General features: G+C 38.7%; 1 protein-coding gene across 1 annotated transcript in view; it reads right to left on the bottom strand.

The window, feature by feature from the left end:
* Positions 1-5,716: 5,716 nt before the first annotated feature.
* The window catches only part of TTYH2 (tweety family member 2), a 67,539-nt gene continuing 59,249 nt past the window's right edge, over positions 5,717-14,006 (bottom strand). The window contains exons 11-14 of the mRNA XM_075216835.1: positions 13,806-13,948; positions 12,804-12,989; positions 10,728-10,806; positions 5,717-6,990 (exon numbers count right to left, since the gene is read on the bottom strand). Coding sequence (XP_075072936.1) covers positions 6,910-6,990; positions 10,728-10,806; positions 12,804-12,989; positions 13,806-13,948 — 489 coding nt within the window. The 3' untranslated portion in view covers positions 5,717-6,909. The remainder of the gene's footprint in view (positions 6,991-10,727; positions 10,807-12,803; positions 12,990-13,805; positions 13,949-14,006) is intronic.

The following is a 14,006-nucleotide window of genomic DNA, read 5'->3' on the forward strand; positions in this document are numbered from 1 at the left end:
TATACACAGACAGACAGACAGAGAGACTAGAGTCAATTTTGATAGCAGCCAATTAACCTACTAGTATGTTTTTGGAGTGTGGGAGGAAACCGGAGCACCCGGAGGAAACCCACGCAAACACGGGGATAACATACAAACTCCACACAGATAAGGCTGTGGTCGGGAATTGAACTCATGACCCCAGCGATGTGAGGCAGAAGTGCTAACCACTTAGGCACTGTGTAAAGATTTAAGTGACAGTAAAGGTCTCATGTTGGGTGCCATGTGCTGGGATAAGTGTAGCAGGAATTGCTACACTAAGGAACTGCACTAAGGAATGCCGAGCATGAACCCTGTAGGATAGGAATAACATGGATTTCGATCTTTCGCACCCAGGAGGAGTAGGATATGGTGAGACACACAAGTCCATGGGACTATCCTGCTGGGTGGGAAGAATGCATGCTGGTATTGCAATGGTCTGTCTTTGCAGCCCTGATATGAGTAAACCTATGTTTGACTTCCATAGGGTTTCAGAATGTCATTCCTATTTAGGTGCACCCCTTCTTGGCAGCAGTGTTCCCGTCTATAAATGGTCTTGTTGAGCAAAACAATGCTACATATCACTAGGGAAGTCTTGGAATGGATCCAGGTACATAACAGTGAATTTAATGTAATGCAGTGGCATTTTGAGTCACAAGCTCTCAATCAAATCAAGCCATTTGGAATCCACCACCAGCTAGTCTGCAGCAACTATGGTACACCATGGATTGGATATGGCCAGCGTTCCTGTGCCATTCTTTTGTCATTTTATTAAGTTCAGGTCACAACAAATTCAGGCTTTTGAAAGGGTAAATGAGTAAGCAACTTATACCTAATAATGTGGCCACACAGTGTGGAAATAGTACAAATCAAATGCACTCCCTAGTGTTCTACAGGTAAGAAGAAAACCTAATACTCTACCTATAGCATAATAGAGCTTAAAGAACTCCACCTAGGGCTAAAATGAACACCCTGCCCTTACTAATATCAGAACTTTATAAGTCCAGGGTCCAGGACCACACTATTTGTGAGATACTAAAACCCCTGTTGTGTGATCTACTCTGGCAGAGTAGATGAATTCCCAGTGTACCAACACCACTAGGTGGTATATTTACTAAACTGAGGGTTTGAAATAAGTAGAGATGTTGCCTATAGCAACCAATCAGGTTCTAGTTATCATTTATTTAGTACATTCTACAAAATGACAGCTAGAATCTGATTGGTTGATATAGGCAAAATCTCCACTTTTTCAAACCCGCAGTTTAGTAGATATACCCCCAGGTCTTCAATTTAAAATCTGTGGGGGCTGGGTGAATAGTAATTAATTTTCCAAACAACATTTGATGAGTTCTTTTGCACCAATGTTTAAAAATTATATTCATCTTTACTTAAATGTATCTTTATACTGTACTTTCATTACTCAGGTATGCATTATATTTTATAGGCATACCTTGTACCGATACATTGCTATTGTATATTGGTTTATACTAGTTGACTGGAGAGTACTTTTGCTGCAACCCATTTTATTTAATGTTATTATGCATTTATATTTAATATTATTATGTGGGTATTTAAATCCTCCATCCTACTATGCAACATAGATATAAACAAAAAAACAGTTTGAAACAAACTACTATTTTACTGTTCTAAGCTTTTACTTTAAGAACTCGTTCAGATGAGTACCGTATATTAGAGACATTTCTCATGTCACGTTCCAAACAAAATGCAACATAAGCAAACTGAAAACCGTGCAGGCATCGTGATCATTGTTCAGAGGAGCAGCAGTAAAATCCACGGGTCAGACCCAAATGCAGAATAATCAACGCTTCCGAAGACTGCACGACGTTCACAGTGGCTTCCTCACATTGAACCTCATTTAGAGTCGGTGCAATTTACACTGAAATCGTAAGTGTAAATTGCATCCCGTAATTTATACAGAGTTTAGAGTGGCACGGATCTTTAGATCTGTGCGACTTAGAATACTGTGCAAATTGCACAAACACGCCTCTTTATCTGCCTTATAGGCAAGTGTATCATGCACAGCACCCTGTAAAGCAAATAATTAAATAAAAAATAAAAATGTAAAAAAATAAATAAAAAAATTGTTCTTTTCCCCCCAAACAGCACCCTGTAAAGCAGATAATTAAATAAAAAATAAAAATGTAAAAAAATAAATAAAAAAATTGTTCTTTTCCCCCCCAAACAGCACAAGGGTTGGTTATGCCAACCTTTTTTTATTTTTAATTTAATTATTTTTTTAAATTATTTTCTTTAATACAGCAAGGTTTCTTCTACCAGCTGAAAGCACCCGCAAAAGATACATCTCCTAGAGACCTATCTGCGGTTGTTTTCAACTGAAAATAGCATATTAAGAGCATGAACACACCTTTACATTACTAGGCTCGCCCACTACCTCCTCCGTCCCATCTCTGAAAGCGCAGAGAGGTGCAAAAGGACTTGTGTCCTACTCTACATCAGGCCCATAGTGTTCTTTTTGAATACACTTGTCTGAATGAGCCCTAATAAAAGATTTAAGTGATACATGTAACCTGTTTGCCCTCTTTCAGTGATTTAAACTCAACCCATTATCACAGTGAAAGTTTGAAAAATAATATAAGCCAAGCGGACTTGTTCACATACAATCTCTGACAAGAATTCGCTTCATGTCAATTTTGACATGACCTGCAGTGTTCAGAAGTATCAACGGTCAGTAAAAATACAATGGAGTTTATGGTAACCTCTATTTAATTAGATAGTTGCTGTGCAATGGGGCATTAATAAGCACTGTTAAAGTGAGGGCAAAGTAAAAGTTTACAATTTAACAGGCATCATTCTTCACTGCCCATGTGTATTAGCTTAAAAGCTGTATTTCCTTCAAAGTAGCACAGACAAGTATTTAGTCTTCAGCTATTTCTATAGCGCCACTAATTCCGCAGCACTGTACAGAGAACTCACTCACAATTTAATAGCAGCCAATTAACCTACCAGTATGTTTTTGGAGTGTGGGAGGAAACCAGAGCACCCAGAGGAAATCCACGTAAATACGGGGAGAACATACAAACTCCACACAGATAAGGCCATGGTTGGGAATCGAACTCGTGACCCCAGTGCTGGGAAGCAGAAGTGCACTAAGCCACCGTGGTATTAATTATATGAAGGGGCAGTATAGTTTACCTTAATTAACAGAACGGTGGTGGCGCTGCTCCCGGAGCTTCAACGTTGTAGCACTCCTCTGTCAGGCACACTGAGCTTGTTCCATTTTCCAGCCTTCAAAATCAGGAGCATTTTATAGTGTGAAGCTGTATGCGAATGTCAAAGGCATCTGACTGAATAATCCACTGCACTCTGACACATACCCAGTATCTCACACTCTAAACATTCTACACACTCTCAGGGGCGCATGCAGGGGGGTTTCTGGGTCTCCAGAGACCCCACCCCTCACAAAGTGCCACACATAGCGGCACTGTACTATATAGCAGCCGTGGCGCTGTCAAAGAAGCGTCCACGGACGCTTCTTTGACAGCGCCGCGGCTGCTGTATAGTACAGTGCTGCCGAAACGGAGCTGCTGCTACTCTCCTGGAATTCAGTCTTCCAGGAGAGTATTTTGAAAATGGGCTTACAGTGGGGATCCCCCATTGTTCTGCTAGTTAAGGGAATAAGACCTCTGTCCCCGGCTGGATTCCCTTTAAAGTGGAATTGTCACCATGATTTATTAAGTTGTTTTTTTTTTTAATTCAGAAGTATTATTATTAACTTTTTTTTATATGGTACCACAAAATTCCAGAGTGCTGTACGATGGGGAATTAGAGCATAGCACAAAAATGTAGAGGGTCCACCAGCAAAATACAGAAAAAGCAAAGGCATAACAATCAAGAAGCATTAATATCATAAAATAAAACAAAATGCATAAGACATAATAGGCAAGGTACAGGACAAACATAAAGCGTAGTACATAACATGCAAGGGGGTTAATACAAGGACACAGAGGTGAATGAGGTGGGAGCAGACAAGAAGACAGGACGAAAAAGGCCCATACCATCTAATGAGGCCAATATACCACAAACTACTAATATCCCATGCAAATCATCTGTTCCGGGCTGCTCTTCTTCCCCACTGGGACTATATGTTGTAGTATTTTATAAAAAGACAGATAGCCCCTGTTACTGTAACTTCAGATAGAAGAAGGGGATCACTATATAATTAAATTTTATGTAGGCAATTACTCATTTGATGATATAAAGACACCAATGTGGTTTTTGTTGAGCATGGCAAATTCATTTGAAGGGCTCAAATGGGCATTTATGTTGTGCAGTTTAAGTTCAAAGACTTTTAAGTGTTTTTTTTTTAACGCTGATAGTCCCAAAAATAATGTAAGCAAGTGATCCTGTAAGCACAAACATTGTGAGAAATATTCTCTTTGCATCGATTTCATAGGGCTGCCTGCAGATTTCAGCGGTGTTAACATTTAGTACAATATGATGAGTCTAAGTACATAGTACACTATGCTGCAGGGAGGCTTTGAGAACAGGATAGGACAGGAACGTTAGAAGATGCCCATGTTCACGGGACTAAGATTTTGGGGTCTTTTAAGCTCCTAAAATGACATGTTAGGATGGTGGTTACACAGTACACATTCAGCACGTCCATCAGTACATAACCGCACTTTAAAGCAAGTGGGGGATAGTCACAAACAAAGCGCAGTAACCCATAGCACTATGCACATGGTTTCATTGGCTCTCACTGGATTAGTCAAAGCTGATTGGTTGGTCTGGGTTATTGTAAGTTTACACCCAATCAGGGCTCATTTACCAACATTATATTTAAGCGTAAAATTTGCAGTGAACTACAGCAACCAATCAGCACTTAGCTTTTATCTGTCTAGTGTAAGTTAGACAAAGAAAGCAAGCGTCTGATTATTTGCTCTGGTTTACAGCAAATTTTGCAACCAAATGCAGTGGTGGAAAAGCCTTGTTATGTTGGTGTTTGTGTGTGTATACACATTTTATATATATATATATATATATATATATATATATATATATATATATATATATATATACACACACACACATATATACACACACACACACACACACACACACACATAGATAAATAGATATGGTACAGCCTTGTCATTATATTTTTATGAACACCAGCCTGCTTAAAAAAATGCTTTGTGGGTATATTATCTAGTTTTCATGGCAGTAAATAGTAGTAATGGAATTTAGCACTCATATAATGCATTGCCAAAAAGCTATTAGCAAAAGTGGATGTGACTATGTGTGCAATCTCATGTCTGCTGGTAGAAGACAAACAATAAGAGCATTAAATGGGACGTTCACATCTGTCTCATGAACCTTTCACAGTACATTTCTTGTACACAATATTAATGTCAGATTGTAAGTAAAAATAAAGTAGAAATGGTACAGAGATCGCTAATCCTTCATCCAAGATTATAATAAAATCTGTAAATATTTCCTTTGGAACCACGTAGCACTTTTACATAACCAGAGGGTGTCACTGTTTTGTTTAAATAAAGAGGTCATTTTGGCCATGGACTATAGTGACAGCTAGCATATATTAGATTGTTCTATACTAATTAACATACTAGATACCATATTATACAGCAGGGATTCAAAACACGTTACATGTACCACTAGCAATACTTCAGACACATTCAAGGTGTACATCTACCCGTTATGTTCAAAATAACAATTTAATATATTAGTTGTGAATAAAACACATTCAAAGCCAATTACACGGGGTATTTATAAATATGTAAATACATAATTGTTTGCTTGGTGAACATTTATACCCATTGGGAGGTGCTTAGCATAAATTGACACACAATACGGGTTACTGGGTATACATTTACTGTTGTAAGAGGGCACGTGATATAAAATGATTGATAAACCCTTCTATAGAGTACCAAAATATGCATTAAAAAAAAACAAAAACAAAAAACATAATAAAATATACCCAGTCTGTAAGTTGTTTATTTTAAGGGACTGGAAGAAAGACAGGTTGCACATAAAAAAATTAAGCAATCGCCCAATAAAATTGGACAGTCATATTTAATTAAAACAGGTGACCTTAACGCCCTTGTTGTGAGACAAGGTAGCAAAATACAGCAAAAGATAATCTTTGTACATAGAAAACAGACAAATCTAATGCCAGTATGGTTGTGAGCTTGTATTTTATGATTGATGTCAGTTCCATACACATGTTTATGGGGATATTAAAGGTAAGAATATTGATTGGAAAGCTGGAGATTAAAAAACACCCCAAAACATAACAATCCAAATATACAACTCCAGCAGCTGCTACCACTGGTGGCCAGCAGGTGGCCATACAGAATGAAACCATTCTTTCAATGTGTATTTGCAGGACCATTGCAGACACCTGTAGTGAGTTGTAAACTATTATACAGCCACATTACTATATAAAGTTACTATATGTTTTGGTATTTATATGTTTGTATTATTAGTATGCTATGCATACTTTTTTAAAATACTGTTATGTTGACATTTTTGTTTGAAAAATTGGATAGTTGGCATCCCCCCATGAAAATCATGTGTCCACCCAAAGTTTCTCATTTCTCCATATTTTCATACAAGGAATTACATTTCTGCGTTGCAGTTCTTTCCAGGTAGGTCACTGGTGTGAATGTAGTTCGGATCCACTTTCATTTGTTGCAGATTCCTGCGCATTCTCCACCATCTCAGGAAATTGTGTCTGCTTGATCCGATATGCCTGTGTCTTAATAGCCTGCTGCCAATTATTGCTGCATGTTCTTTGTTAGTTCTCTGCGGCAGGAAAGATGTCCACTGGCCGCACCACAATATGGATGCAGAAGGGCAGTGGTAAAGTAGGGGTTCAGACAGGTAGCATTAAGCTGGATACTCATTCCCATAAATACTAGATGGCTCTTCATTTACTGAGAGATAAGTGGCCCTCATACTTGGAGAGTACTAGAGGAAGACAGATAAAAAAATATTGAGTAAATGATCATGGTATATAATGTACTCATACAACATAGACATATATGTATAAGGATAATGTACACAGGGACAGCTAGACAGCTTACTATCAATAGAAGGTAATGATTCGTGGACAAGTCAAAACAAGGGGCTTTATACGTAGACCATCAATGTTTGCGGTACACTACACCTTGAATTTTTTTAAACTGCAGTAACCTATCTACAAATAAATAGTCTCTTAGTTAAGATCAGATCAAAAAGGTAGTAAGCAAAAAAAAGCAACGTACTCAATAGTGATAATACAAGGTGTAAGAGAATTTGCTAATGACCAACACAATGTTTGCAGGGTCCTTCAAAGGACTAATAAATCTGATGCGCAAATTAAAAGTGCTTCCCCACAAGTCACAGGTTTAACCCACAAAGGTAACTAATATGTTCCCAAAACATTTCCATATATTTATTATCAGCTTCTAAGCTGTAAGAAGTATTTGACCAGCATAGTACTAAACTCTAAGCTAAAGATATTTGCTTACTGCCTCTGTTATAATATACCTTGATCTCCCCTGTTCACTCCAACTTTCAATACTGACCATTAAAATTATAGGTAAAAGACCTCAAGCCTATCTGACGACTGTTTAAGGAGAATTTGGGTAAGGTAGCTGTTATACAATAATGTGCAAAACTGCCCAAACATTGGAAGATCAGAATGGCCTCATCCTATGGGGGCCTATTAAGTGTGGTCAGCTGAGAGCAGCATACTGGTCAGTTTGTGGCCACGGTCAGTGCTGAATGACAGCTGATTGATCCTGATCACATGCTGATAGGTATCAGTGATCATTATTGTCCCTACATCATCCTTTGGATTGCAGTGTACACTGGCTGGTACACAAGATTACCCTGTGTCAATTAAACCTTCACTACCGACAAAGGAGAAATATTTAATATATTTGGGCATACTAAAAGGACTCTATCATAAGCTTTGCACCTGATATTTTATTTTCAATTTTAATTATTTAAATTTAAAGACATCCTCCTAGAAAAACAATGTTTTTGCACCAGTTCCAAAACACCTTACACCCACTCTGGCAACTTAGTTCAGTTAGACAGTGTCTTACAGAACACAGAGGGGATATTTACGTACTTCTAATGTGGATAATATTTTAAACTCTGCAGCTGTTTTTATTTCCAATCTCAGGCACAAACTGGTACTCTGCTGCTTTTGTTGAACTATAAGTCCCAGCATTTTCTTCTATGCCCTGGAACGACTGCAGTGCAGATTATTGCTAGTCTCAGGGTTAATGCATACTTTACTATTAGTGAATTATTTGGACAATGACTTCCATGTGTAATTCTTGGTATCAGTATATTAAAATGTGTTCTCCTTCCTGACAAACACGTTCTTCTTCTGGACGAAACTCACAGGTTGGATGGACAGAGGGAGACAACGAACAGGTTCTCAATGCACATCACACACAGAAAAACACTTACTTTTTACACTATATAGCTCCAAAACATGCATGTGAAAACAAAAGATGGATTAGCAAGCACAATATGTGTAATTGTCCAGTAGGCTTCAGTACACGACATTTTAGTACTGTGTAATATCCGCAAGAGACAGGCTTTGTAAGGTGTTTAAAGATAAATGATTTCATAACATAACTATAAAAGTGTTAAACAAGTAAATCATGGCTAGATTTTAATAAATGGAACCAGTATGCCCCTGGCTTTATACAATATAAAGAATTAAAACAGAGACAGCCATTCAGGCATCAGGATGCAGTGAGCTAAAAGATTTGTGCTTCAGCTTTTTATACCAGAAATAGTGAGACAAAAAGGTGCACTTCTTTAAATGAATGAAATGTGTACAAGTGAATAAAATCATTTCAGACGACAGCCAAGGATAAATAAGACCGATGTGCAAGTGCAAATAACAGAAAAATGTTGTCCGGCGCTCGTAAACAAACAATATATAAAAATCACTATGTGTCAGCAACTACATAAAGGAGAGTTCTGTGCACAATACGGTTTTAAATCAGACACCCTGAATATAAATATGTATCAGTAGATTAGGGACTCACCTACAGGAGATGCCCTAATGCTGGCAGGTGAGCTTAACTCCCATATAGCTATATTGTGCACAAAATTCTCCTTTATGTATATGCTGACACATAGTGATTTTTTTATATTGTTTGTTTCTGTGCGCCAGACAACATTTTTCTAATTTTCAGCTTTTTTACGTAAACATAACCCATGTTCATGAAAGTGATGTTCCCTGTTTGCAATGCAGAACTAGGGCAGGATTAAAATATAATTATATTTGTCATATAACAATATGTATTTAACAAAAAGTACAGGTAGGATCTCCCATGATCGTTCTGTTAATAGTTGCTGAAGACCAGGAATTTGGAACATGTGGGTTTAGGGATATTTGTATATAAACATGGTTAACAAGCTGTGGACAGGGATTGATTGTTACAGCAATATAGGCCTCAGAATGTAAGCTATAGAAAATTCAGATGTCACACTGCTCAATCAGCTTTAAGTCCTAAAAGGATGCAGCTTGGATATGATTTTATATCTGGAACCCTAGCAGAGGGGTTGTTATGGAAATCTCCATGATTCAGAGACTCAATGCGGCAGGTCAGAAAACCAAAGCTAAGGACAAGCAGCTGGTTGCTGTTTAACAATGGCTTACATATTGTTATACGTCTGTGATGCCCACAAGCCAAATACAAAGTGATGACCTACCTACAGTATAGTCTAAGGAGGGCGTTGTTGCTATAGAGCAGGTTGACAGCCTGTGGTTCCCCAGCTGTTGTGGGACTAAAAGTCCAAGTAATCCAGGACATGCTGGGACTTTTAGTTCCACAACTGCTGAAGAACCACAGGTTACCTAAGCCTGGTTCAGAGTATCCTACTATGTGCCATTCATCTTTGATGTGGCCACTCAGGGCATGACATGCAAACTATCCTTAGCTAACTCATAAGTACCATAAGGATCTTTTATATCTTACTCATGAATGACACTGAACCCGCTTATATTGTATAACAGAAGAGATGATTTAATCTTTACATTGTGCAAAACATAGTGGAAGTACCACTGCTTCATACCTCTACAGCTTCAGACACTGCCCACAATTCTGAGAGTATTATTATTGCTGTTAATTTCAGAGATCTCATGCATCCCATATACTGTGATTAGAAAGTGTTCCAAATATGGAGCCAAGTTAAAGGTTCTGCAGAATCTGGGAACTCCCATTTGCAGAGGAAACCCAAGTCTCTGCTTATCAGGGATATCAAGGTAGAAGGATTTCAAAAATGCAAAACTCACAAAATAAAAAGGTTTGTTACACACAGCTTTTGATGCTTCAGTTGCAATTCTGCCAAAACTGTGAGTCATTAAAGCATTAATGTGTGTTTACACTGGCAGTTCTCAGATGAACAGTCGCAGTCATGTTCTTTGCATACAGCATTCCCTCTCTCTCTCTCGCTCTCTCTCTCTCTTAAAAGTTGCTTAAAAACAGCAAATAAAGGAGAGAAGTTTATTCATCTTGGCCTGGCAATTGATTAAATTAGGTTTTGAAAACAGATCATTTAGGACAGCAGACGGAGGAGTATTTCTGTATAAAAAAAACATTGTTACTTTGTCTTTTCCTTTAAATCAACAGTTTTTTATATTGCAAATAATTCTGCTACAAAAAAGATTTGGATTCAGAGGCCCAGCGTACCGTGGGTGGAGGTGATCCTCTCCCAATCAGCGGCACATTCTCATAGCGAGGGTTTCCGCCAAACAGGGCTGCCTGGTTCCTACAGAAGAGAGCAGCGGAGAGAAAATATACATCAAAGATCTTTGAAGAGCTTTAAGACATTAGTGGACCCTGGGGAAATATCACATTAGTATGTCAAATGCCACTTAGCAACACATATGGGATAACTGGTATCTGTGAAACAAAATATATACGTTTCCACTAAAGCAACTTTCGTTAAGTTTCTGCCCTTTGATTTATTGTAGAGATGACCAAATCAGTCTTTGTTTAGGGTGCATGTGGAGATCTGGCCAAGTTTACATTTAAAACAGACTTAAATAGTCATGTGCGCTTCATGGTGTAATGTCTTGGGTTAAGAAGCTAATGACTGGGATAGGTTTAGATTGTCTATATACATTGATCAGCCACTACAATAAAACCACCTGCCTAATATTATGTAGGTCCACCTTGTGGTGCCAAAACAGCTCTGACCCGTTGAGGCATGGACTCCACTACACCTCTGAAGATGTCCTGTGGTGTCTGGCATTAGTAGCAGATCCTTTTAGTCCAAAAAGAAAAATATCACACACCAGGGGGTAAATGTATTAACATGCGGGTTCTTCAACACCCGCGAGTTAAGCGTCTTTGGCGATTAAATTTAAAGCGGCGCTGCATTGTAAAGGGAAGTTTCCCTTTACAATGCAGCGCCGCTTTAAATTTAATCGCCGAAGACGCTGAACTCGCGGGTGTTAAAGAACCCGCATGTTAATACATTTACCCCCAGGTATTTCACATCCCCACAGATGCTCAACTAGATCACGCATCTGTGGGGATGTGAGATGTGGGGTGTGGGGATCTTGTAGGCGCTTTCGGTGGTGGACAGGGGTCAGCATGGGCACTCTGACTAGTCTGGTTACACAGCAAGCACCTTTCTATCATAGCCAGTATTAATGTTTTCAGCAATTTCTGCTACAGTAACTCTTCTGTGGGATTGGACTAGACGGACCTGTCTTCGCTCCCCATGTGCGTCATTGAGCATTGGGTGCCGATGACCCTGTCATTGTTTCACTGGTTGTCCTTCCTTTAGGTAGGTACTAACCACTGCATACTGGGAACACCCCACAAGACCTGCCGTTTTGGAGATGCTCTGACCCAGTCGTCTAGTCATCACAATTTGGCTCTGGTCAAAGTCGCTCAGATCCACTTGCCCATTTTTCCTGCTTCCAACACATCAACTTCAAGAACTGACTGTTCCCTTGCTGTCTAATATATCCCACTGCTTGACAGGAACAATTATAAAGAGATAATCAATGTTATTCCCTTCACTTGTCAGTGGTTTTAATGTTTTGGCTGATCACTGTACTAACTTTAAAAAAACGTGCTGTACTGTATTTAAGTTGACGCTACCGAAGATAATGTGAGTTAAATGAACGCTGTGGTACCTTATGTTTCATGTCTGTCTTTCACATATGATCCTGTTTTGTCTCAAGCAGAATCTTCTGGTGTTTGTTTTCTCACTGATAGAATTTGTACCGACATCCGATCATGCTGTAATTGCTAGCTCATGACTGTCCACTCGTATGTTATTAAGCTTAATTGTATTCATTTATCTATTATTGTGTTTATTATGACCATGTATGTCAGAGACGTATGTTATAACTGTAAGATGATTGTCCAGCGCTATGGAATCTGTGGCACTCTATAAATAAAACATGATGGTGGCCTAACTCTATAATTATGCATCAAAAATGCTGATGGCCCTGTCTCATTATTTTGTAGGGAAAAAAGGAAGAAATACTAAGAAATCAATGATAAAGTAGAGAAAAATGTAAATATAATGAACATACAGCTATTTTTATATTACCCTTCTGAACAGTATAGCCATAGGCATGCACATATGTTGCCTATATGGTATATACAGCCCTGTGTACAGTTAGAACTTTGCATACAAGAACAGACACATTTAGAATCTAGAATTGAAGTGTACATCACTATTTACCATTGATGGATTAATCTGTATTTACCTATCCTTCCCAGTAGGTTGTAGTAATTACTCACATGTACTCGGCAACCGGTGCATTGGAGACGGTTTGAGCAGGTGGCTGCAGACTGGCCTGGCTGCCTAAACTGCTGCTGAAGCTGCAGAAACTCCTCAGCTGAGCCCGGTTGGGGTTATGCACAGCTATGCGGCGAGCTTGTGGGTTAAAGGGATCTTCCTCATCTATGTCATTGTAGTCTCTGTCCCTGAAACAATAACTCTCAATTGTTAACACTGACATAAATCAAAGGCCCCTCACATACATCTATGACTGCAAATCAAATCCATGATTTTAGAAGGGCACAAAACATTACTAACTCTTCATTACTACATTTTGGCAGGACCCAAATGATGTCCTTGAATCAGATTCACAACCTATTGCTTGAATTTTTATGGGACACTGAGAAACAATATTTAATAGCGCAAAGTGATAACATATCTCATATAAATCTACTATGTAGTAAAGTAAATTGATAGCAGAATTCTCATGACTATTGTCAGCCGCTACTTTGTGAAGGGTAACAAGTTAAGACTTCGGTATCTTACATTCTCCACGTGTTACCTTTGTCCCATTCGGGTTTGCAGCATAATTTCCCTTACACACCAACACTCCATTTTTTCAGAAGCCAATTAACCTACCAGTATGTTTTTGGACTGTGTGGGAGGAAACCAAAGTACCCGGAGGAAACCCACGCAACCACGTGAAAACATAAAAACTCCACACAGGTGGAGCCATGGTAGGAATCGAAACCATGACCCCAGAGCTGTGGGGCAGCAATGTTAACTACTTCGCCACTGTGCTGCATATTTAGTTAATGTGCAGTGTACATTAATCGTACGTCTTCTTTCATTTTAGCAAAATGAGAGGTTAAAAACCATTGATTTTGGAGCTTTTCTAAAGTGATCGGGAAAGAAATCAAATAAATATATTCATATAACAGACAATATGAATTCTACAGTGACAAACACACATTCTCATGGTAATAAGGTATAATTCAGTAGTAAGTATACAGAATGCTCACCTTGCAACCAAATGCTTCCAGGCCCGTGGCACAGCACATACCATGGCAGTGAATGCAAATGCTGCCAGGATAGAGAACAGTCCCAGATAGAGAAGTCCTTCAACACCGTCATAGCAGATGCCAATAAGAGCTTCCACATAATCCTTAAAAAGAGAGACAATGTGCAAAGTGATTACAAGTACCATTCATTTTTTTCTTAGT

Source organism: Mixophyes fleayi, chromosome 6 (genome assembly GCF_038048845.1).
Source record: "Mixophyes fleayi isolate aMixFle1 chromosome 6, aMixFle1.hap1, whole genome shotgun sequence".
In the NCBI taxonomy this organism is placed as follows: Eukaryota; Metazoa; Chordata; class Amphibia; order Anura; family Limnodynastidae; genus Mixophyes; species Mixophyes fleayi.